This window comes from Vidua macroura, chromosome 14, assembly GCF_024509145.1.
Source record: "Vidua macroura isolate BioBank_ID:100142 chromosome 14, ASM2450914v1, whole genome shotgun sequence".
Classification (NCBI taxonomy): Eukaryota; Metazoa; Chordata; class Aves; order Passeriformes; family Viduidae; genus Vidua; species Vidua macroura.
In genome coordinates, this window is record NC_071584.1 from 2339305 (window position 1) to 2365763 (window position 26459).

The 26459-nt window shown below is 46.9% G+C and overlaps 1 protein-coding gene across 1 annotated transcript; it reads left to right on the forward strand.

Annotated features, from left to right (window-relative positions):
* The first annotated feature begins 16950 nt into the window (after positions 1 to 16950).
* Positions 16951 to 23812, forward strand: SERTM2 (serine rich and transmembrane domain containing 2). The gene is made up of 2 exons (XM_053990634.1): positions 16951 to 17272; positions 20375 to 23812. Exon 2 carries the CDS (start codon positions 20965 to 20967, stop codon positions 21238 to 21240), a length of 276 nt encoding a protein of 91 aa, XP_053846609.1. The 5' UTR covers positions 16951 to 17272; positions 20375 to 20964; the 3' UTR covers positions 21241 to 23812.
* Positions 23813 to 26459: the final 2647 nt, after the last annotated feature.

Here is a 26459-nt window from a genome sequence, read left to right on the forward strand (position 1 = left end):
ATCAGGCTCAAACAATCCTCACCAGAATCCAATCAAACAATCACCCCAGGTAAACAATTCTCCAAACGCATTCCACACGGGAAAAGCAAGGAGCAGAAATAGAAACTGTTTTCTCTTTCACTTCTCTCTGTGTAGCTTTATGAAAAATCCTAAGAGAGAGAGAGAAATGTGCCTGCCACAGCCCTGTGCCCTCGGAGCAGCGTCCGCGCCGGGCTCGTCCCCCGGCGGGACCTGCGGTGCCACCTCCCGTGCGAGGCGACAGCGGTGCCACCCTGCGGTGACACCGAGCAGCGGGACAGGGGACAGCCACCCCAGCTCGGGCTGGCATCGCTGCTGCTCACCACAGCGCGGCCGGGACCCTGCACACGGGACCAAGGACACGGGGGTGACAGGCAGACACCGCCACCACCAGTGCCGGCAGCAGCGGCCCCGGGATAATGCATTTAAAAATGTGAAAAAAAAAACAAAAACTGCACAACACCAGAGAAGAGCGAGAGTATGTGAGGGGAGGAGAGAAGCTGGGCCCGGGAAGAAGGTGTTTCATTATTTGCTTTTATTTCTCGCTGCCCTGCTCTGATTTGATTTGTAATAATTAATTTCCCCAAGACGAATCTGTTTTGCCCGTGACAGTAATTGCTGAGTGATCTCTCTGGTCTTATCTCCACCCACGAGCCTTTCATGACATCTTTCTCCCCCTGTACAGCTTCTCTCAAATAATTCTGAATGGTTACTGCCTGACAGGATCAGAAGCAGAATAGCCCTTCCTTAGGCTATACCAGTTTATAATTTGAGCTATTTCTGGGGGGAAAACCTCCATAGATGGAGTTTTAGCTTAGTCAATATTGCATTGAAACAGCTCTAATGCGCCTTACGGGGTCAGAGCAAGCGAAGACACTTGAATGAAAGGAGTTCCAGGAGACTTTAGCTTTTGTCCCGTTTTGTAGTGTCCCCTCTGCGGCCCCGGCCGGCAGCAGTTAAGTGCGGTGCCAGCAGATGGCAACCCAGGAAGGGTTTGCGGTGCCAGCAGCTGCCACAGCCACGGGCTGCCACAGCCCCAGGGACCAGCTGCCCTCCCTGCCTCAGAGGGGCAAGTTCTGTGCTGCTGGAACCCTGGCTGCTGAGAATTTCCGACTTTCTGTGCTGGCAGGCACTGACCCCCAAGAGAACACTGCATTCGACCTGAGGCCGTGGAGAAGCTTCCAAAATGGAATGGTAGAACTGGGATTGTGGGTGTGGAGCTGGAATAGAAGTGTGTGATATCGCATGGTGGTTTAAGGGTTTAGAATATAGTGATATATATATAAAGCAAGGTGGAGGTTTTTTGGGTGGAGGCTGTTCCTTCTTCTCCACCTTCTTCTCCATGGGTTTGGGTGGTTTTGTGTAATTGGATAAACAAGTCTGCACTGCAGGCACAGGTGGATGGTTATTGGGTTAAAAGTAAAAATAATTCAGGTGTCATTTCTTAATTGGACAGTTTATCCTTAAAAGGCCATGTAGAGAGATGGGGCTCCATTTTCAGTTTGTCAGAGTGAAGTGCTGCAGAAGTCAGGGTTGGTGAGACTGTGACATAGATAAGAACCAATAAATGTCTGAGTCCCAATGAGAAATGGCATCTCACATTGGGCATTTAACCGTGACCCTGGCAGAAAAGAAGCAAAGACTCCACACTGTGCCACTGCAGCCAAACCTCTGAAGGAGCTCAGAGGCTGAAGAGAACACCTGGGTGTTTTAGACTCTAGCCAGCCACTCTGCAGTAGAGACACTTTCATGGTACTCCCCAAAACACCCATTTCAACAATGGGTATTTAACTCATTCCATGGAATTCTTACCCATTTCAATAGCCCTTAACTCATCCCATGGAATTGCTGCTGACCTCTCAGTGCTAGCACATGGAAGTTCACCCCACTGCCGTGTGCTCACTGATCACTGTGATTTAGCAGTGCCACTGTACCTCTCCACTCCCACCCTGCAGGCTGGATGCAGGTGGTTTCCTTTGAGCAGTGCTGTCCAAAGCACAGCGCTGAACTCACACACTGGCATTTCAGGCAGCATAAATCCATCTGCACTCAGCCCATCTTCTCACATCCCCATGCCCAGGAATTCATTTCAGCCAGCTCTAGAAGAGCTCCTCTCGGGGCTCTGGTGATCGAGAATGCAGAAGTCCTCGCTTCCCAGCCCGCGCAGCCAAAGAAGAAGTTGGAATGCGTAGGGTTGGCTTCTCAAGGTCGTTCATTTTCTCTTATCTATAACACGCTTTCCCAAGGAGCTGTGGTCTGTCTAGCAGGTCAGTCTGCAGCAGACTCCCCCCTAAAAACTGTGTGTGCTATGTTTACAATAACGTGCCAATATCTGTCATTGATGTTGGACAGTGTGTCTGTACCTTAAACCAAAAGAAAAGTGTCACCATCACACCAAGACATGGAGGGCAAGGAGAGGGAGAAGGAGGTCAGGACACACCCAGATCTCTCCATCTTGTCCCCTTGAACCCCTTCTTTTAAAACCCTAAAATTCTATTTTTTCACCCTGTGTTAATTCACCTACCACACCACTCAAACCCTTGTGGCTGTAATTCCTCACACAAAGCTGGCAGCTTTTTCCACGGGCTAAAATCAAAGCCACAGGTGTTTTTGACTTTGTGCCAAGGTCTCTGAGCCCCCTGCCAGGGTCTCGAGACAGCCAGGGCAGCCAGAGGGAAGTCCTGGATTCCCACAAGCTCCTACTTTATGCAGTGAATTACTGTTCATATTTCCCTCTTCCTCCAACAACTTCTGATTAGGGTTTAGATGCAGAAACATTTTCAGTAGTGCTTTAAACTGAGTCCTCCTGGACTTTCAGAGGCTGTCAGGGGGCAGGTCTGATGTTCCCTGCAGATGTGCTGTGCTGCCTGTTTTGAAGGAGCAATTCTCACCACAGCCACAGGACCAGGGTGCCCAGGGACACAGCAGGACCCCAAGGACTGAAACTAGAGCAGGAATTCAGACAAGCCACAGCCCACATGCTTTTCCCTCATGTTTCTGTCAATGGCTCAGCTCTGTGCTGAGAAAGAGCTGGCTCGAGGTGCCTGTCTGGTGACTGTGCCTACATGAGAGAGATCTGCTCAGATTAGAGTCCAGACTGTTCTTAAACATGTGCTTCTACATCTACAAAGTGGAGAATTTAGATATGAAATGGGGAAGACTGCTCAGGCTTCCCAGCACTTGAACAAACCCCAAACCCAGGCATATCTTCACCAATGTGAGTTTTCTTGAGAAGAGACCAACTATTGACTATCCCTCCACAGGACAAAGGAACTGCTGTGGCAAACACATCTAGAAGGACTTGTAGTGACCACTTGGAGTCATTAAAGGGGATATGAGTGATCTGTCTGGTGAGGGATGAGATTACAGCAACATCCAGCTAATTAATAGACAGGAGGTCCCATCCACTGAACTACTGATTGAGCTGGTGCTTTTAATTAGACTCTGAGTTGCTGTGCTGCAGGGCTGCTTTCCAACCCCTCACCCAGGACAGAGATTAGCAGTAGTTTTATGCTAATTTATATTGGCTGAAAAGCTGGTGATTTTAGGAGACATTTAGATTTCAGGGAGGAACTACTTATTAATATTCATCTCAGCTCCTATAAATACATTTCTAATCCACTGCAGGATTTAGAAGGCTGTGGATGGCAGCTGTGTCACTGCACACATTGGATTTGTTGCAGAGCAGGGGTCGTGTTGGGTCAGGTGTTGGGTGTTGGAGCATAGCTGTGGCAGGGTGGGCACAGCTCACAGCTGTGGGATGTGGTAGGTGGCATTTCTGTGTTTCTGCCACAGTGACAGGAGCTGGAGAAGTCCCAGGACGAGCATACACAATCTCTTGGGCTTTTCCTAATTCTGGCTTCCCAAAACTAACTTCAAGTTACAGAGGAGGTAGAGCTCAGCTTTATCTTATGATCCTTTGGGGGCTCTCTGAGCCCCTCCTTTGCATAATAATTGTTCTCTGTCTTGCATTTCCCAAACATCTTTGTGCATCCCTTTGCCCCAAAGGAATGGAGAGCTCAAACCCAAATTATACTTGCTAATATGAAGCAATCACTCATCACACTTTCAACTTGGCTACTCCCCACCTGAACTCCTCTCTCCAGTTTAGCCACAGTCCAGCTGGATGTGGGCATCCCAGAAAGTGGCACCATTTTCTAGACTCTCTGCACACACATGCCCATGCACTGACCTTTCCACATGCCCCCATTTACTTTCCCATCAATAAGAACCGGTTCCAGTGCTGCAGCATATGTCACAGTCAAGAGAGCCACAACACACAGAGCAACCCCAAACCACAGAAGGCTGCAAGCACCCACCCTTCTTGTTCTTCAGCCCAGCCTTTTATACCCTCATGTTCATGCACGGCTCTGTGTGCCCTCTGCTCCCTTTGGTGGTTGCTCAGTGCCCCTGGGCACTCCATGGCTCATTGCTGCCAATGCTGCTCACCTGCTCCTCACAGCTGTGCCCACTGGGGATGAGGCTGGGCCACAGCCCCATCCCAGTGACCCAAACTGTGCCACACACAGCCCCATCCCAGTGACACAAACTGTGCCACACACAGCCCCATCCCAGTGACCCAAACTGTGCCACACACAGCCCCATCCCAGTGACACAGACTGTGTGCCACACACAGCCCCATCCCAGTGACCCAAACTGTGCCACACACAGCCCCATCCCAGTGACACAAACTGTGCCACACACAGCCCCATCCCAGTGACACAAACTGTGCCACACACAGCCCCATCCCAGTGACACAAACTGTGTGCCACACACAGCCCCATCCCAGTGACACAGACTGTGTGCCACACACAGCCCCATCCCAGTGACCCAAACTGTGCCACAAACAGCCCCATCCCAGTGACACAAACTGTGCCACACACAGCCCCATCCCAGTGACCCAAACTGTGCCACACACAGCCCCATCCCAGTGACCCAAACTGTGCCACACACAGCCCCATCCCAGTGACACAAACTGTGCCACACACAGCCCCAGTGCCAGTGACACAAACTGTGTGCCACACACAGCCCCATCCCAGTGACACAAACTGTGTGCCACACACAGCCCCATCCCAGTGACACAAACTGTGTGCCACACACAGCCCCATCCCAGTGACACAAACTGTGTGCCTACACTCCAGGATAACTTTTTTGCTGTGGCCAGCCCATACTGGTTTCAGCCACAGCAGGAGAAAAAGTATTCATTGGTTTGGCTGCCCTACTGCAGAATCTCTGGTGCTGTGAGGTCTCCAGAGGGTACAATGGGTTCCATAAGCAAAATCACAACATACAAGACCTAAAGCCCTAAATCCACATTTCTAGAGCACCGAGACAAAGAACACAATGTGAGTGGAGCAGTCCCCTTCCAAAAAAGCACCAGCCAGCTGCTCAGAAGCTGGGAGAGGTTGCATCACACCAGCTGGCAAAAGAGCTTTTGGTTCTTTTATGTTCGCCACACCAGCTGGAAAAAAAAAACACAAACCACGGGGTGGATAAAACCAAGAATAACCAGCCCCAAAGTGACAGTTGTCACCAGAACAGCAGCTGCAAGAAGGAGAGGTGCTACTACACCTTTGTTAGCAGCAGCCTGCTCCATGCCTCAGCCAGGGAAGGCCTGGAGCAGATTCAGATGATGCTAAACAAAGATGTCTTCAGTAGCGGTGAACACGTCCTTCAGGAGGGAAGCAGGCAGCACCTCCTCCTCCTGTGACCATTCCCTGACGTGAGGAGAGTTGGATTTGTGTCTGGAATAACGAGCTGGTCGCCTGAGCCCCTGGCAGAAGCAGCAAGTGGCAGCCATCTGGAGTGTGAGGTGGCCCCGTGCCAGCGTCGCTCGGGTGCCCGCGAGGCTCGGAGCAGGGTGACTTGGAGCAGGGAGCACATGCACAGCCTGGAGAGAAGGGAGAGCAAGGGAAGGAGCAAGCTGAGGGAGAGCTGCTCTTAAAGAGCCTGGAATTGATGTTTCACTAAGAGCAAGCACAGTTGGAAGCTGTAGGAAATATTTTCAGTCTGTTTGCTCACATGAAGACAGGGAAAGGAGAGTTAACCTGAGAGCAACATTAGAGGGGAAAAAATGAGAGAACCAGTCATTCAGGGAAGTTCTTAACCTCACTGCACTGAGTCAGGAAATCCCTCTGCAGTGAAAATAGCAGATGTGAACACCAAAATGACAGCAGGGACATCACAACACACTGTTCTCTGCCATGCTTGCAGCAACAAAGATTGCCTCACTTGCTAAGGGAGTTCTATAGAACTGCCTGGCATCTTTGGCACAAGTCATCACACAGATTTCCCTTGCCTTATTCTGATACTACAGCACAAAAAGCACTCAAGTGAAGCCAGGCCTTTTGCACAGCCCAAAACACTTTTTTCCTTTTCAGGTTAAAAATCCTGTACTATGGTGGTATTCAGTTAAAGGTTGGACTTGATGAATATGAAAGTCTTTTCCAACTTCAATGATTCTTAAACAAAGGCCAGATCTGGCCGTTCAGAGTACTTTAAATCAAAGGGATGATTTCCTTGTTCTTTTCCTAGTGTTTGCTGATACTGGTAGGGTGTGGTAGAGAAATTCTAACACTTCAAAAGTATGTAAGCTTTGTGGTACCCTGCTGTACAATGTGTTTATTCCTCTCTTCAGTCATTATGGGCTCCTAAAGTCTAAGCCCTTTGTGTTTTAATGGGTTACAGGCAAAATCTGAATAGAGAAGCCAGGAAAGCTGGGTTTGCCTTCAGTTGGTGTGAGGATATCAGCCAGCCTGTGGTACTCTCTGTAGTATGAACTCCTGTTTTTATAACTCTCTTCTTCAGAAGTCAAGGCTTGTAATGGATGCTTCCCCCATTTCTCCTTCCTGATTCCCTCAGGCTCCCTGAAGAAAATTGTTCCAGTGTTGAAGCCACACGTGAGGGTCATGCCTGCAGAGAGCTGAGGCAGCAGTGCTGTGCTGCTGAGCTGGGGGCCCTTGCTCTGGAAGCACGGGACAACAAAGCCTTCCCTGTAAATGATAGGCAAGCTGGAGTTTTAGGTTAAACCCAACAAAGAGATCTGCCTTTCCTCCCAAATTAAAATGTGCTCATTTGGGCTGATTCTAAGAGGAAATGTATCACCAGAGGCCTGCAGCTAACACTGATTTAGCCAGCCACGAACTGGAAGCTGGATCAGATCAGGGTTCATCTGGTTTTGTTGGTCAGGGACAAAGCATGACAGCTGCTTCTGAAGCTGCTGTAAAATCTGAGCAGTGAGGCTGGGACAACAGCTCATCCTTGGGCTGTTTGTCAGCCCCAGGTGGGTGCTGGTTGCCCATGCTGTAAGGTTCTGGCAGTGCTGATGCTGCAGCAGGACCCTTTTATGTCAGCTACAGCTTTTGAGGTGTTGATTTTCAGTTGCCCCTTTCTTCTGGAGTGCCCATGAGCCTGCACTGTGAGCTACAAGCAGTTCCTATCCCAGCCCATTCCCTGCTTGGCTGCTGCTCTCCCCCCCTCTCTCACTGCCATCCTCAGCCACTTGTGCCATGACTTGCATCTCCTGCGTTTTAACTGGTTGTCCATTACCTATCAAACATATTAATTACAGAGAGGATTGCTTTTATCTCTGCAGTCTCAGAGAGGTTTGGAGATTCATGGCTGGAGAATGCAGTTTGATACCACCTGCCCTGGGGGAAGGGTGTAGAGCCAAGGACCATTACACCTCTCTGATTTCCGATGGATTTCTGATGCCCATCCATGGACAGCAACAACAGAAAGCATGTCCATGGGGTTTGTTTCAAGTGGAACCCTCCCTGCAGGTGCTGCTTCCCTCTGGAGCAGTTGGACTGGGATGCAAAGGGGAAAAAAGTGTCTGCTGGCTCTTCCAAAGCAGCTCTTCCAGCTACAAGGGGAAAGGCTGTGCTCTCCAGGCCAAACCTGGCTGCTGCTCTTCTTCAAAAAGGTATTTGTCAAAAGGTCTGTGCTCTCCAGGCCAAACCTGGCTGCTGCTCCTCTTCTCCAAATAGGGATTTATAAAAACTTCATTCAGTTCTTAGAAACACACACTAAAGAAAAGGAAGCATAGCTGTGTGATGGGAGAAAAAGAGCAATAAATCAGAAATTAATCTCTCCCTCTCCTTTACATCGGGGTCTCCAGGACCTCTCCCGTGAAAAGCACCTTTTTGGTTTCCCTGTGCTGGGAAGAAAGCCATGCTTTGCTGTATCAGCCATCTAATTAGGAAAGGGATTGTGTGAGTGAGCAGGCAGCCCAGGAGCAGATCTTTTGTGAGCAGAGCTAATTTCGTTTGTGCAAAGAGAAATGTGGGGCTTAGGCTGAATTATCAAAGGAATTATACCAACAGATCATTTGCCTTCACAGTGATTTAATTATCAAAGATTTTGCAAGTGAAGGGAGCGGGGGAACCAGGTGAGGGACAGAGCATTTCCTGAGGGAAATGTCAGCTTGGCAGCTGCATCCCTCACCTGGCCATGCCAGGCCAAGGTTATTAAGGAAAAATGACATGGTGCAATCATTTGTGATGGAATTCTTCTGTACATCTGCTCTCCCTTCAGCTGTAGCTCTTCCCAGCAGACAAGCATTTTCCCTGTGCAAGGAACTCACCCTCTTTCTCAGATGAATTGTCCCAAGCACCTCAGACACTTCAACATTTCTTGTCAGGCTCATAAAACAAATCTTACCTCAGCTGGTAATGAAGCTGATGTGCTGTGACAGCCACAAGCAGGGCAACAAAGACAATCCTCACATGTCAGCAGATCTGAGCAAGACCTCAATCTCCCACCACCAGAAAGAACAGGATGTGTCTCTGAAAGTGACAGTCATGATTTCCTCACACAGGAACGTGTGAATGCAGAGACTGATGTGCCAGGTTCTATTAACACAGGATTCCTTTGAAAAGAGTTATTCTTTTGTGGACCTTGTCTTGGATTCCTTTGAAAATATTTATTCTTTTGTGGACCTTGTCTTACCATCAGGTCTCATATTGTGCTTTCCTGGGACAAAGAGCAGGAAAGAATTCCAGATTGTCTTATTTCCTTTTAAAAAGTATTTTCCTGCCTACAGGAAATATTTGATGGGAGAAGGCAGCTTCTATACCACAGGTCATGCACTGCAAAGTATCTGTGTGTTTTACACAACGTGAAGGTACCTTGTGGAATTATAGGTGCTGAAAATGAAATATTCCAAAATGTGAAAGGGCAAGAGGCATTTTATGAGTAGAAAAAGTAGTGGTACGAATCTTCCTTCTTCTTGAAAGGACATAAGCTGGTTCAATAAGATTCAGAGATTTAAATTCCCTTCAGAGGACTTATATTTAAATCAGCAGAGTTGATTACACTGCAGGGTGTTGTAAAGTTCTTCTTCAGTGACTGGACTTTACTGATCCCCAGTGGAATTTAAGCTGCACTCTCACAGTTATCTGTATGATTAATTCTACTGTTTGCATTAAACCAGGCAGGGCACTGCTGCAGTCTGGTGGGGTCCACACATGGAAATTTCTACAGAAATGTCATAGCTGATGGTCCTGAGTCTGCTCCAAGCTCATGGCTGTGGAGATTTCCTCATTCTGAAGCAGTGGCCCTCCGAGGTCTATTCTCTTACATTGTGATCCCATTTTAATGCATATGTTTATTCCCAGGATAATCTTTGCAGGACTGGCCTCTGCTGGGAGCCCCAGAACATCACACACAGGTTCTACATGCTCCTGGTGCAGCTTAAGAAAGACACCAACAGTTCAGCACATTATTCCTGCACTTGCTACTCTTTTCCTTTGTTATTTTGAGCCTGTCATCAGAAGCAGAGCTGAAGCAGGAAGAAATGTTGATAATAAATTGTATGCAAAAGCAGATAATGTGCCTTGTCCTCCCTGTAACACAGGACTAAAATCCTTGGGAATGGGAACAGGGATTTTGCTGGCATTAGTGGGTAAGACAGAAAGCTCTTCTCCCTTCCAGAAGTGGAAATAGAGTATTTGAAAGCTTTACAGAGAACAGCACTGGCACTGAATAGACACTGACACAAACCTCACACTCCCCAAAGCCATTGCCAGAGAAGGGTTGAATGCCTTCACAATTGCAGGGGGAGTCACGTGTGGAGAGCTGACCCGGGATGTTGTGATGTCCCTTAGCCTGGGCACTGCTGCTCAAATACCAGAGGGACAAAAGCCCATCTCCAGCAGCAGCCTGGCATCCACACCCTCCTCCCTGCAGCCAGGACATCTCAGCTGGCCACTGGGAGGACAAAAGCCCCTCTCTCCTCCACAGAGCATCACCTGATTCCAGCACAAGATCCATGCGGCAGAATGGTCAGAGTTTGGAGCTGATGCCCGGGCACTGGAGAAGTTTTAGAAGTTTAGAAGTTTTCTGGGGTTTTAGAAGCTGGGACTTGCTGCAAAGGCAATCTGGAGCATGGATAAAACCTACTTCCAGTGAGAACTCACTGAGGTTGTGTAGAGCAAGGCAGAGTAAAAGGACCAAGTGGCCGTGCAGAACCATGTGGTGAATCTTTCTGGGTAGGGATCTCTGTCCGAATTGAAAACATGTCTTCATCTATGAAAAGTGAGGCAATAAAGCAACATTTGTTGTTAATAGGCTAAAAATAAAAAGAGAGATCAGTCTTCTGTTCAAAAGGAAGGGTTGTTCAATAAGCTTTTTGTCCAGTGTTTTCACAGAACAGTTTCTTCCCAGACAGCTTGATGCTGGAGACAGAAGGGAAATCTATTCTGTGGCACATAGGCTAGAAGGGGGACCAAAACTGGCTATTAATAACCAGGCACATCAGTTAAGCAGAATCACACAGGGATGTTTATTCTTTTCTTCACCAAAAATGAACAATAATTAGGTGGAACTGGCCAGTGAGAATGTTCTGCTACTGACCCAGAGGCTGGGGATGTGACTGCTATTAGACAAACAAAGGCATCAAAAGGAAACATCCCCCCATTTATATTTAGTAGGAATGTATAGGAATTGCTGCCACAGCTCAGACTGAGGGGCTGTCTGGGCTGTCTGGAGACATCCTGTCTCCACTCTTGCATGAAAACAGCACAAGTTAAAAATTGTTGTATAAAGATGGCCCATGTGAAACAAAATGGGATCTGTGCAGTTGTTATTCACATCTTCATTCTGCCTGCTCTCCTCTTCAGCACTCCCCAAGCACCAACTGTGTGGAAGAGGTTTTACAGCAACTTCTGAGAGCCAGAGAGAAGTTTGATAAGAGGATCCATGTTTACCCCTGAAAGAATTTTCTACCAAGGTCGTTGACATAGAAACCAAGAAAGAAAGAAGGATAAATAAGAGCAACCTGCAACTGCCTATTCCAAATAAGCACTTTGTTTGTCTCTTCTAACCAATATGTAAACTGATGAGTTTTGTAAGAATGTATAAAAAGTGTGCATGCTATAGTGAAGCAGGTTTTGAAGCCTTGTGAAAATGGAGTGATGCTTTGCATTGTGACCATCTCAGTTACGACACAACTGGGCTCCCCATGAATCAGAAAGGATTTCAGGATTGGTTTATGTCACTTAACTCTCTGCTCATTGCCTCAGTGCAGCAGAATAAAGTGGAATAACATTGCACAGGGCAACACATGGGCTCTGTGTGAGCAAATGGCAGATACTGAGGTACAAATGCGTTGGGGTGGAAGCCAGAGCAGTGCTTAGGGAGCCATGGCAAGAGAGGGATCCCTGCTGTTGAGAAGGGATTAAAGAGAAACACCTGAATGGCTTTTGTATCACTTGTAAGATTTTTTTTTAAGATTAAACTATGATAACTCTTTCAGTACAACTGGCAGCAGGTCAGGATTCCTGTGCTGTGCTCTCCTGTACAGAACAAATGCATCCAAACAGAGGATTTCCTCAAAAATGCAGTGGAAATGGGTGGCAGAGCAGAGATGGCAGTGTTTGCATCTATCACTGTTTTTCACTCTTCTGCTGTGAAGATTTCAACCATGTTTCCTCCAGACAGGTTTAGAAAGAGTTCATCCAGTCCTGCATGGAAATGCTGATATCTGAAATGTTAAAGTGTGTGGGTGAGCAGAGCTCTCTCAGCTGCATATTCTGTAAATGAGGACTGAGAAAAGAGATTTTCTTCCCTGAGACTGGAATTAAAACAAACAAACCAAGGAAACAAAAATTGGTGTAATGGGGTCATCACAAAATTGTTTTCCTTTCAGTATAAACGGTCATGATTATTATTTAATGATGGTAATTGAAGAACTGGTCCCCCCTCAGTATAGGCAGAAGCCCATCTGTTAACTGTGAATCATGCAAATAATGTGGCATCAGAGGCTTCAGAGAAGGGTTTAACTGTTTTGCAGCTCGCATTCCCCATGCTCTTCCCACCCTGCACTCAGCTTCATGGCCTGGCTGGGAGGGTTTGGTCACAATCCAGGAATCATCTGCTCATGTTTTAAAGATTTGCCTCGTGGGTCCCTTGGCAGAAGGGAGTTGGTCAATACCTGAGTCTATGAGCACTGGGCTCAGACCAAAATGCCATCCTGCTCAACAGGGAGCTCCAGCTTAGGCATGGCTCTGCTCAGGAATTCCTGATCAACACTGTGCTCACAAGTGCTGCCTGGCCAGCTCGGGGGGTGCCTTTGTTTTAACATGTGTGACCTTATCTGAGACCTTCCTGCCACCGCCTGTGCTGTGAAAAGCACCTTTCAGGGAATCCTACCTAAGCATTAACCCCACAAGCTGTTCCTGCAGGCAGAAATCAGGGAGGAGCCCACAGGAGTCCAAGGGCTCTCAGCACACAGCCCTGGGTGGGCTGGGAGGGGCTCTGTGGTGACAAGGTGTCCATGGCTCAAGAGTGACCATGGGCTGACACCAAGGGAAGCGTTGTCCTCAGGCAGAGCATGGAGCTGGCAGGGGGGAACTGAGCTGGGAATACAAAACACATTTCCAGGCTCCATCCAGAATGCCCAGAGGAAAGCAGATAGCACAAACCCTGCAGATTTCACACATTTACACACCTCAGGTGTTGGTTTGATGCTGAGGCCCATGCCAAGTGTCCCCTGGGGACACACCAGCCCTGCCATGCAGCTGGGAAGGAGAAAATTCCATGAGTGACTCAACAAATGCTGCATTGTCCTCGTGGATGATTTGTCCATCATGCAGGGACACGGCCTCATCTCCTGGAGGCTTTCCTGTGGCTACAGGCAGGCCCAGGTGTTGTGTTTGCTGTGCAGCCCTGGTGAGCTCTGGGACAAGCTGGGCTGGGAGGGTGAGAAACGAGAGCCCATTCTCAGTGACTGAAGCCCAGAGGCTCACTGCTGGCTCTCAGGTTGTATCTTAGCACCTGGCCAGCCAAAACCAAAGGACCAGCATATCTCAAAGTTTCTCCAGACCTGCCTGAAGCTCCTGGGTCTAGAATTTGTGCTGGACTCCCTTAAAAATAGGCACTGCTGCAAGAGCTATCCTACTTCAGGAGAAATAATAATATTCCAGACTATGGGCTGGAGAGCACAAGGTCTGTTTATTTTTCAATAAATTTTTGCCAAGGCCCACGTGATTCATGTGGGATCTTGATGGAGGGTGGCTGACATGAACTTGTGGTTTGGATCCTGGTGGAATGTGCTTCCCAAATACCCCCTGCTTCAAAGGTTGTTCCCAGGACCCTCTTCACTGCCTGCTGGCCCTCCTGGCCCTCCTGACTTACCTCGAGCACTGCCAGTCCCTTCTGCAGGTGATGCTAATGCCATTTTGGGGACATGCAATGCCTTCCCAACAAGCTCACTCACAAAAATGAAGCTCAGGGCTGTTCCAGACAGAATTCTGTGCAGAACAATGTAGCCCTTCACTGACAACTGTAAATCAAATTAGAAATGTTCCTAAAAATTAGCAGCAACATCAGACAACAGTGAATTTCTTCAGTCATCTGTGGGAGACTAAGTTTCTATAAATAAACTGAAGCATTGCCATGATGAAGTTCCAAACAAAGCCAAATTGTCAAAACAGCCCCAGAGCCTTTCAAAGCAACAAAACTCTTTCAGTCCAAACTCATGAGCATTTTCAGACCCGGTGTGCTGGAGAAAAGGAGATTGTGTGGGAATGCACAGAGGGAAAGGCACCGGGTGCTGCTGGAGCAGGGGACACATGACCACTGCATTTGCGTAGCACTTTGTGGGGAGGGACCAATAATTTTTCCTTTTTCATTAAAAAGAAATGAGACAGAGAGAAATCAGTGCATTTGGTTGGGGCCTAAGCAAGGAACAAGCCTGAGGCAACTGTCTTTGCTTTCAAGGTTGCACTGTGGGGTTTCTCCCTCAAAGCTGGTGGCAGCTGGACCCATTTCACACGAACCTGAATATTTATCACATTTTACATCCTGTCCATTAGAGACCCCGGACTCAAAGTCTACCAAAACATGTCTTTTTACGTGTTCTACAAGCCTGTTTGTGGTACAGATCAAAACATTTTAGAACAAAAACGTACTTACAACAGATCCCAGTCTGCCAAGACAAACAGCTACCCCTTGCTTCAGCATCTCTCCATTCACTGCAGCTGCACTGCAAGGAAATTTTCAAGACCCAAATGATGCATTTACTGTGTTCAGAGGATTCATGAGTTAGGGTAACACAAGAATCCCTATAGGAACACACAGATTATACCCACTAACAATCATGCAGAGATCTTGTTTGCTTCTTAAATCCAGATTTCACTCTAAGACTGGTGGGGGATCATTATAAGAAAGGTGTGTAAAATGACTTGATTAACAGCTTCAGACACAGGCCAAATAATGCAAAGGAAAGAGTCCAACAAGCTCCCTGGGTTTTTGCCCCCAAATTCCCAAAGGGTTTTTAAAAATATACATTCACTGGGGTCATATCTCTGAGCATCTCCAAGGGAATTTGTACACCTTTATTTTACGTAACACAAATTTGTCACTGATTGTCCAAAAATTTGCATACTTCTCAACAATTTGGGAATTCAGCAATCATCCAGTCAAGTATTCATCAGCCTCAGCTGGTATAAATGGTGGCAGTATTTAAAATTCATCTGTCATTATTATACCCTGCTACAAAGCAAACAAGAAATCCAAGTGCACCCACCCAGCAAGCAGCAGCTTGGTCCTACAAAAGGGAGAGATAATTTACTGCAAAATCAACAAAGGGGGAAAAAAGCTGAGCAGAGAAGTTGGATGGCATGGACAGGGAGAGAGCCTTTCATTTCAGCACTGCTCATTAGCATTTTGTAGCAAGCAAGGATGCAAGGTTTCAACATATCTGTCTCTTCTGGGTCTCATAAATTCAACCAGCAACATAATTCCTGCTTAAACAGAGCTCTCACTTGTTTCTTCTTAAATGCAAGGACGTGTACCAAGGGTTTGGAGGTGCTGTCAGGTGGTTTGTTGGTAAAGCAGCAATTGTAGCAATTCCAGGGGAAAAATACACAGTCTTCCTTCTGCTTTATCACTGTACTTTTATTCCTATGTGCCTAGCAGGGAATGGAGGCATAGACTGCAATATTGGGGACAGCACTTGATATTGCAAAAAAAAAAAAAAAAAAAAAAACCAACATAAAAACCCCACTAAAATCAGCAGTCAAAGCTGCCTTTTATGTCTTGGTTTACAGAGTTCATCCCTGCACAGAAGCATGGAGGAATTGGGGTTTCTTTTAAGGGACTATGCTTTATTTATCTAAAGAGTGCTGCATTGTAATAATACACTGTGCTTGTGAGCTCCAGAGACTGAGGAGCCTTTAGAGAGATGGATTTATAATGCATCCCAGGAGTATGAAAGAGCTGTGCAGCTCTGGCTTTCATTACCCTTTGGCCCCTCTGCTCAGGCTGTGGCCATGGGGAACCAGAGAGAAAAAGCTATTCTAGGAGACAGTTTGGAGATTAAATGTCTCTATTTCACCACACAGAAAGCTGCAGAGAGCGAGAATTAACAGGTCTTTCCCAAACCCCTGTGTGGGACCTACTTTTCAGAGGGGAAGCTTGTTTCCAGTGCCCCAAACACAGGCCATGAAGAACAATCCACAAGCCCAGGGGTCAGAGTGGGGCTGTGGGCGAGGTTCACCCCATGAAGGTGCCTCCAGCCCTTGCTGGGGCACAGGGACACAGGCACACTAAATACAGCTGCACACAGCTGCCCAAGCTCAGTGCTCAGAGCTGCAAACCACATCCCGTGTGCCACTCACCTCCTCTGCTGCTGACACCTTGGGGACAGCTGCAATGCATCCCAAACTGACCTCTGACACAAAACTCTGTCAGGCTGGGAGGGTGAAGAAATGCAGGTCAAGAGGTGTGGCAATCAGAGGGATCCACGTGGTTTGGGTTCTCACCCAGCCCTGGCTCCTTCTGCCTCATTTCTGTGGCATCTCGTCTGTAAATTTGTGCTTCACACATTTGTAAATTGGCGAAAATAATTTTTTCCCACAACACTGCCGAGTTGGGGTTATGCTTATTCTTGCAGTTTCAAACTACTCAGGGGAGGCAGGACCTGTAAACTCAACACAGCCCTTCCCAAACCACCAACCAGCGGGCACAGGGACAAAAATGCACCAAAAGCTCCACGGCCAAAGAGCAATGCTTGGGGACTGTCCTGAGGGCTGGAAGGTGACACGTGTCCGTGCTCCAGACAGGATCCCAGCTAGGAGCCCTCACCAGGAGGCACAAAACAAAAACAAAACAAAAACAAACAAACAAACAAACAAACAAAAACCACCAAAACCCTTGCACCCCCCACAAAATGAAATGAAATGAGAGGAACTGCTCAGCTGCCCTCCAGGGACAGCTGACTCCTCACCCTCTCACTCCTCAACCAGCAGGCAGCGCATCCTTGCAAACACGAAAGAGTTAAGCCGAGCCTCGCACAAACTTTGCAGTGAGCTGAGCTCAGAGCGTCCCTCCCTTCGCTCGGAGCCGGAGCTCGGCTCGTCCCCTCCTGGTGCTGCCGAGGGAGGGAAGGAGGGAGGGAGGCGTCTGCCTGCCTCCATGCCCCAGAGCTGCTCAGCCAGAGAAGCTCCTCGCCCCTTCCCCTGCCGCCCGCAGGGAGCCAGCGGTGCCTCCATCAGCAGAGCCACCCTGCTCTGGTGGCATCCCGGGGTCGGGAGGGAGAGCCATCCCTGCCTGCCACGGAGATAACAGCAGAGGAGGAGAAGCGCACTTGGCTGGAAGGACGCTGTCCTGACTCCAGCGGTAGGACAGCAGATCCTTTCTGCACAGATCCCACCGCCTGGGAGGAGATGTTCCCAGGGACATCGCCAGCAAGCTCGTGGTCTGAAGCAGGGACTCTGGTGCCTCATCCCAACACTGCTGCCTGCTCGGAAAGGTAACTCTGCTTTCCTCTCTTCTCTCCCCGTGCCCCAGCACGGCCAGCACTCTCACGCGTGTTCAGCATGAGAACAAAATAGCTTCTCTGCCACTAAAAGAGGAGACGCAATCACCCCCATGCATCTCTTCTGCCCCCCAGACCCTCCCTGGGTCTGAGGGAGGAAATGCAAGCCATGGATGGAATTGATAGTTTTGATGTTTTCTTTGCGTTTCTTCAGTGCTGACATTTTTCTGTAAAGGTGACCCGGACAGAACACACGTGGTGCCGTGTGTTCAAACCCAAACCATCCTGTCCTTGCCAGCCGGTTGGGTGCACTTGAAGAAGCTACACAAGTAATTGTTCTGTTTTGTCCCACTTACCTGTTTGTGAGAGCCAGAGTGGGAGGAGAAGCCAAGGGGAACTCAGGAAAGTTGCCTGCACTTTCAGAGATGCTGTGCTGGCAAGTGGTGCTCACACTGAACATGGGAGTAGAAGCAAGCAGGTGGGCAAGACAAAAATATTTACTGCAGCTGCAGAGTCAATCTCTGCTGCCTGTGTGCACTGTCTGAGGAAAATCTTTCTTTCTGCTCCCCTGTGACCTCCAAACATGCAGAGTAGAGCAATGCAGGCTTCATGAACACTCCCCAGACCTGGAGCTCCCCACACCCTGATAGCTGCAGTGGGAGGCTGCTAATGTCAGTGCCCATGAAGTTTTGGCTGATGAATTTCCTGGCTCAGCAACACTCTGGGGAAAAAAAACCCCTTCTCCCGTTGTATATGAAGGCTTCTATTTTCATTGCAGATTTTTATTAAATGAAATGTGTTGGGTTTGGGTTTGGGTTTTTTTAATCCCTGATTAAAAAAAGCCACAAACTGATAAAAAAAACCCAGTGTCTGCTTGGAATCAGTCTGCACCCACTGAGCACCAGCGATCACTCAGAATTGTTCAGCCAGAGAATGACTAAATCTTGGAAGCTGAGATCACAAGGAATGCTCCTGTGTCTGTGAACTTGAGGGCTCCTCATGGAAACCAGTGAGGTTCTGCCTCCTCTAGTGTGAGTTGGACACAGTTATAGCCTGACCTGCTCTACACACAGAATTATTGCTTATTGCTTATTTTCACATCATGTTGGTCTCTACAGTCATTCAGCTTCTCTTCCTTGAAGGGAAGTGTACAAAATCTAAATCTACTGGTGTCCAAAGAGATGTGCTCAATGGGGTAATTGGTAGACTGCAAAGCAAAAAAATCTTTGGGGTTGCCTGGAGCTATTGAATTATTTCTGGCTCATTTCTGGAGAAGATGCAGTTAATGTTGCAGCTTTCAATAGTCTGAATAGTTGATTGCTCCTGACAAATCTATAGTTGAGCCTAAAACAACCCCAAACAGTGCCAGCTCCCCATTGCTAATACTTCTTACTATTAATCTGCTCCTTTTATCAATAAATACCCAGCTGAGCTTTACTAATTCAGCATCTTGGTTTGTAGTTAATTATTGAACTTCAGACTAATGTCCTTAGCATTCTGCAGTCTAATTTTATGAAGAATATAAAGCCATTAGGCTCTCTGCTCGTTAAGGAGAGAAACCAGCTCTGGCTTTTTCTCTCAGTAACAGAGCAGATGGGATGGCAAAGACATTGCTCTGTACTTTAACTCACACAAGTGTCAGATTCCAGACTGGTTGCACTTCATTATCAGCAGAGAAATCATATTGTAAGAACAGAATTTAATACAATTACCTTCACACCCTCTATTTCCCACCTGCTGTGTAACATGAGAATATTCTTCACAGGGGAAGAATTTCCATTTATAGATTCCAAGTGTGAAAATCACAGTTATTGCCCTGTAATTGAGAGCAAAAGAGCCTGGCTGCCCTGCCCATTCCTCTGCATCAGCACCAAACCCTCTGCCAGAGTAAATGGCTCCAGAGGGGTTGGGTCAGCCCCTGGAAAAACACTGAGCTTGCCCACAGCCTCCCTCACACAGCAGAGCTCAGAGTCCGCTGCCCACACAGCAACTGCAGAAGTCAAATCCCCGGGTCATTTTTTCCATCAGCAATTTGGGCCAGTTTATTACTGAGCAGGATCTGGTCCAGTATTCCCTAACCTGGATAGCTGTTATCTCAAATGCTTTGGTGCTGAAGAAGGAGCTGGGAAGCAAAGTGTATCCAAGCACCCATGTTCCTTCTCCAAAAACTCAGCAAATCAGGTGTTTCCCCATCACACGAGCCAAAGCAGGTCTTGCTTGCTTGTAGTGAAAATCTGAGTCCCTTGAAAGCCAAGATGTTTTGCAGCAATATGTCATTTAGGTGAACTGTTACATGTCAGAGCTTTTATCCTATTGACCTAATGTTTCATTTATTCTGATTATCATATATTATATTACCATAAATATATATATTATCATATATATTATTATATATATTATCATATATTAGTATATTACTATGCTAATATTACTCTATTTACATCTTGTGTAGGTCTATAGGCAGTGAACATTATAAATGATTGAATCGGTTTGTTTGGCGCTTTCATTTTTGTTTCAGCTAAAATCAAAGCTCTGGTCTTACCAGAGCAGAACATTATGCTTTTGAATGTACCATTTACAGTGAAATTTCAGCATTTTCATTTCTGTTTCCAGCTGGAAGAACTGAAACAGCAAAAATGTTAAGATTCCCCCAATTTCTAGTAAGTTCTGTTGCCAGGAGGTGAGGGAAGTGTCACATCCTGCAGCAGAGTTGCTCCAGGGGGACAGGTAGGGCTCTGGACAGCTGCCAGGTGCATCCAGCCTCAGAAAAAGAGGGTGCTGAGACACAATAAATGAGACACATGGTGAAAAACAATGATTGGATTCATATCTCCCCTTCCTCTCTGACATCTGATTCCACAGCTTGTGGGGCCTTCTTGTACCCTTAAGTAATGTGTTACCAGAGAGGGCATCAACAATTAGATTTGCACAGTGTTTTTCTGAAGTTAAATACTCAGTGCTTCTCCTCATCTCAAAGTGTCTCACAGGAGCATGACTGGGGTTTTCTTATCTATCTGCTCTAAAGATACCACATGCAGGCTAGGCTATTTTGGTACCTGGTGTCATTTCTCTCTCTCACACTTTTTTTCCCTTTAGAAAGCTGACTTTTTGACCATTCCAAATGAGAAACTCAGAACTCCATACTCCTTAAGCCCTGAATTAGGAGAGAAGAGATCCCCCAGACGTTTGGCAAAGCAGAAAACAACCTTCCCCAGCTCACCCAAGGATAAACCACCTGCTGTGGGAGAGAGAAGCTGGCAGAAAGCTGATTGCTCAGTGTGTCTGGAAAAACAACGCTTGCAAAGACCAAAGCTGTGCAAACCTTCACAGCTCAGCTTGAGAGAAGGACCAAAGCCTTTCACCATCCAAAGGAGGTGACCTACCAAAAGGAGGCCTAAAGTATTTTTAGGATGAAATAAAAGCCAGAAGGAAGTGTAAAGCACAAGTGTGATGCTCGCTGTCATTATGACAGCAATGTGCAAAATGGTCTGTGGAGGCCTGTCCCTCGCAGTTTGCTCAGTTGTGTGAGCAGCAGCCTTGACACCGAGAGGATGGAGCATCTCTTGCAGAAGCCATCATGCCATCTGTGCTAAGTTCCCTCTCCTGACCTCCTTTGTGTGTCTGGTGGGGGGAGACAGGAGATCTGAAGGTAAACACGGAAAATGGACCAAAGCTGAGAGAGAGCAATGACTGAGATTTATTTCAAGTTCCGCGGAAACCTGACTGGCCGTGTCCACCTTCCAACTCTGGCTACTGAAGTAGACACAACAGCAGACAAATATTCCGGCCTCTATGTGTACGTGGGGTTGTTCCTAACCCTCCTGGCTCTCCTCCTGATCCTGCTGTTCTCCATGCTCCTGCGCCTGAAGCACGTTGTGTCCCCCATCACCTCCCCAGAGAGCACTGAGAACGTGCAGCAGTTCACAGACGTGGAAATGCACAGCAGGATCCCCACCACTTAGGGAGCCCACAGCAAAGAGGGCTCCATGCTTGGGAAAGGTGTTTCGTTCAGCAAAGGTGGTGGAAAGAAGCTCTGGCTGCCTGTTGAGCCCCACGACTTCTTGCAGAAGCCTCAGCAGCATCTGGAGAGTGTCACTGGCTGCTGGTACCAAAATCGACATCACAGAAACCTGCTGCCGTCAGGGAAGGCTCACACCCCTCTAAAAGCCTTGCAGAAAATGGGAAAAGCCACATTAATGACAGCCAAAAACCCAGAGAAACATAGCAGAACGTGTCCTGGAGCCTATGTTTGGTGATCTCTCTGAATCAACAAAGTTTAAGTGGTGTAAGGGGGAAGAGCCCACGGGACACACAGAGAAATTGTCGGTGGCTTGAAAATTCTCAGGCATTTCTCCCATTCAAGAAGGAAAACATTAAATTGTTCTCTTTCATTTGAATGGCAATTAAACAATGGAGTTTCACAAATATAAAAATGTTTCATCACCTGCTGGAACTACGTCTTTCTGGCATTAGAACCCATTTAGTGAATAGTTGCACACCAGACATCAAAAAGAGACAGAACTTTAAAGAGGAAAGAGAACAAAGCCAAAATTTAAGCAAGGTTTAAAATAAAAAGAAGCAGCAGCAGCAGGAAATGAGATTAAAAAACTTATAAGACGCTCTACCTCTTCCTTTCTCCTCCTTTATATTAACTGAGCTGAATACAAACATTTTATGCTCCCATGCTTTTAGGCTCCCCAGTATCACTCAGTAATTAAAATGCAATGTAAGTTTTGGGAGCCCAATTGACATTGCTCTCCTAAGAGACTCAAGTTCATAATAACATGTTCTCTCATATCCATATTGGGTTTTCTTCCTCAAAAGACAGACGAGTTCTTCCAAAGTTTTTTTCATTTCTTTTCCTCCAAAGAAAGCTGAGGAAATGCCCAGGCCTGGCACTGCAATAAGGAATAGTGGGAACAGCTTTGGACACAGACTAATAGGGAACATGCAGATGGAAAATAAACTCACTGAGCACTGAAAGATACGATTGCATTCAAATATCCTGATGGAATCTCATAGGGGAAAGAAATGTTTATTTGAATTTATGGAACAACAATTTGACCCAGTGCTATGAGTGACGTACAGAGGTAGCCTTTGCTTCTGTGGATGGAAGAGATGGAACCAAATACAGCAAAGCACTCCTGGGAGAGCCACTGCCTCTCACAGGAAAACCTTCAGTGAATTGTTTCAGCCACATCTCTAAAGGGCAGGTATTTTACACAGCTTATCCACTTTATTACAGTCTAACTCTAGTTCAGCAATAAAATCCCCTGGATGTTTTCCACAGATACATACACTCTTATTTGCCAATTCCCCTCTCTCCAAGAGCTTGGAAAGTGTAAAGTCCTCACACAAACCCAGTGCAAAATTAGAGAAGACACTGTCACATGGACCTGTGATAGTAGCACAAATTTTTTCTTCAAATGCTCTGTGTACAACTGGTTTTTTGCTCACTTTGGGTGAGCTGTTTGGACTGGGACTATCTGGGCTTTTACAGAGGGTTGGCAGGGGGGAAGCAGAATGACCACTGACATCCCCACTGGGTGTGTGGGCAGGACTAGTGCTACTTCTCACTGATGTATTGAGTACAAATCCTTTTAAACATTGCTTCCTTATAATTCCTTTTGAATGATTCCTTGAATAATTCCTTTTTACTTCATTAACCCCTGTGAATCACAGAATCCCAGAATGGTTTGGGTTAGAAAGAACCTTAAAGATCACCTTGTTCCACCCCCTGCCATGGGCAGGGACACCTTCCACTATCCCAGGTTGCTCCAAGCCCCTGTCCCACTGGCTTGGGACAGTGAGCCAGAACAGTGATTGTGTGAGGGAATACTGCAAAAAAATCACTCTCAGCAGTGTCTCTCCATGCCATGCTTGGCTGTGTTTCCCTGGAAAAATGGCAGGATGCAGGTTATCCTCTATGGGGACAACACCAGGCAGGATGGTGGCTTCACACCACGTCTGAAGATTGGCTCCTCGACTCTCAGTACTGCACAAGAGCCAAAATTTTGTGTGATGATTAGGATATTAATCCAACTAAGACAGATGGCTACTGAGTTAGTCAATGACATTTAAAATTAACAAAAATCTATGCTGCTCAAATTGGTTTGTTATGTGTCATTCATTGAGCCATCATGAGGCAGCCTCGCCCAGGCTCAACATCTGACTTACCCTGGAAAACTTCTCCATTCAAGAGCTACCACTTACCTAGACCTGTTCTAACTTACTAAACCAGCAACTAAACCATATTAGATTCCCAGCACAACTATCTGCAGAAAAGCCTTGTATCCAAGAGTCTGCAGGACAGACTCAGCTTCCATTGACATAAAATATCAGACCTACTGATGGAAAATGACAGCATCAAATTCTGAGTGCTCTGATCTCAGCCAAAATGGACCCTGAGGTACAGGTCAGGACTGAGCTTCTTTCTGTCCCACTAAGGAATGTTAATTCACAAGAGTCTCACAACACTTTAAAACCTATTCAGCAACTATCCTTTAAATAAATGAATAATCTCTTTATATATCAGATGGTATCTTTGGGCAGACTGGGTATTTTTATAGAGTACTCTTATGGAAGGCTGCCCTATCTTCTCACAGGAAAATGACAAGTTTTCCTTTCCAAAGCTTGATTTCACATGAAGTCTCTGTCCCACTTGACACATTCTACAGTGGCACTCAGGGTGCCTCATTTTTCTGTAAAATGCCAGTATATTTTAAAACTTCTCCCACTGAGAAACAGAAGAACGCCTTTCCCCTCTTCTCATTATCATTTGCAGTGTCCCAGACCAGTGTCCACATCCCAGGGATGTGTCTGGGAAAGGAGATTGTTGGGATGTGTTGGCCTGTGTTTGGTGAGTGGCCTCTAGTGGAGTTTGGCATTCTTTGGCTTTAAGAAGTGGTTACTGGAACTTCTGCCCAGTTTTGCTGCATCTTGGAGCACTGCAGGTCTCACAGCCATCCTCTTCCCCTCCTGCAGGATTTTTCCTCTGCTTATTACCCACTGCTGATACTCCAGGCTGGCAGTGACGAGGAGTGTCAAGGCGATTAAAAGGAAGTTCAGGGCACTGGGTCAAGTGGTTGATAGGACAGGAGTACAGGTAATGTTCTGCTCAGTCCCTTTGGTGGCAGAGAAAAACGATGAAAGAAATAGGAGAACCCACATCATTAACCAGTGGCTCAAGGGTTGGTGTCATCGGCAAAATTTCAGATTCTTTGATCGTGGGGCAACTTTTATGGCACCTTCTCTACTGGAACCAGATGGGATACATCTCTCTGTTAAGGGTAGGAGGTTTTTAGCTTATGAACTGGCAGAATTTGTTGAGAGGGCTTTAAACTAGGTCTGAAGGGGAAGGGGATTCCGCTGGGTTGTCTGGAAGCAGGCCCAAGGGTGGTAAGCCTGAGTTAGGGGTGAAATCAGCAGCCCAGCTGAGGTGCATGTACACCAATGCACGCAGCATGGGTAACAAACAGGCAGAGCTAGAGGCCGTGGTGCAGCAGCAGAGCTATGATGTAATTGCCATCACAGAAACGTGGTGGGATGACTCACATGGCCGGAGTGCTGCACTGGATGGCTACAAGCTCTTCAGGAGAGATGGGAAAGGGAGAAGAGGTGGAGGGGTGGCCCTTTATATTAGGGAGGTTTTGGATGTCATAGGTATTGAAACTAATGATGATGAAGTTGAGTCCCTATGGGTAAGAATTAAGGAGAAGGCCACCAAGGCTGACATCCTACTTGGAGTCTGCTATCGTCCACCCAACCAGGATGAAGAGGTGGACAACTTATTCTATAAGCAGCTAGAGAATGTTTCAGGATCATCAGCCCTTGTTCTTGTAGGCGACTTCAACCTACCAGACATCTGCTGGGAACTTAATACAGCAGAAAAATGGCAATCTAGAAAGTTTTTAGAGTGTGTGGAGGATAACTTTTTGTCACAACTGGTGGGCAAGCCCACCAGGGGAGGGACTATGTTAGACCTGTTGTTCACAAATAGAGATGGGCTGGTGGGAGATGTGGAGGTTGGAGGCCGCTTGGGGCACAGTGATCATGAAATTATAGAATTCTCGATAACTGGTGAAATAAGGAGGAATATCAATAAGATCTCTACACTGGACTTCCAGAGGGCAGACTTTGGCCTATTTAAGAGACTTATTCAGACAGTTCCTTGGGAAACAGCCCTTGAAAACAAAGGAGTCCAGGAGAGATGGGTGTGCTTCAAAGCAGAGATCTTGAGGGCACAAGAACAGAATGTCCCTGTGTACTGAAAGATGAGTAGACAAGGTAAACGTCCAGTCTGGATGAGCAATGAGGGTTTGAAAGAACTTAGAAATAAAAAAAATGATGTATCATCTTTTTAAGGAGGGACTGATTTCTCAGGAAGTATTTAAGGGAGCTGCTAGGGCATGTAGAAAAAAAAAATAGAGAGGCCAAAGCTCAGTTTGAACTTAACTTGGCAACTTCTGTTAGAAAAAATAAAAAAAGTTTTTACAAATATATTAATGGTAAAAGGAAGGGTATAACCTGTTCCTTAGTGGATGAGGCAGGCAACCTAGTAACTAAAGATGAGGAAAAAGCGGAAATGCTTAATGCCTTCTTCACCTCAGTCTTTAGTGGTAAGACAGCTTGTCCTCAAGACAACTGTCCTCAGGGGTTGGTAGGTGGTGCCAGGGAGCAGAATGGTCCTCTTGTTATCCTAGAAGAGGCAGTCAGAGAACTGCTGGGACACTTGGATATTTATAAATCAATGGGACCAGATGGGATCCATCCCAGGGTGATGAAGGAGCTGGCAGATGAGCTTGGGAAGCCGCTCTCCATCATTTATCAGGAGTCGTGGCTCACTGGTGAGGTTCCAGATGATTGGAAACTGGCCAATGTGACACCCATTTATAAAAAAGTTAGGAAGGAAGATCCTGGTAATTACAGGCCAGTTAGCCTGACCTCAGTACCAGGTAAGATAATGGAGCAGTTCATACTGAGTGCTATCACACAGCACTTACAGGTTGGCCAGGGTGTCAGACCCAGCCAGCAGGGGTTTAGGAGGGGTAGGTCGTGTTTGACCAACCTGGTCTCCTTCTATGACCAGGTGACCCGTCTGGTGGATGTGCATGTTGTCTATTTGGACTCCAGCAGGGCCTTTGACACTGTCTCCCACAGCACACTCCTGGAAAAGCTGCAG

What these genes read in the sequence shown, in the direction of transcription:
- SERTM2 (XM_053990634.1), top strand. Translation starts at nt 20,965, where the DNA reads ATGACTGAGATTTATTTCAAGTTCCGCGGAAACCTGACTGGCCGTGTC.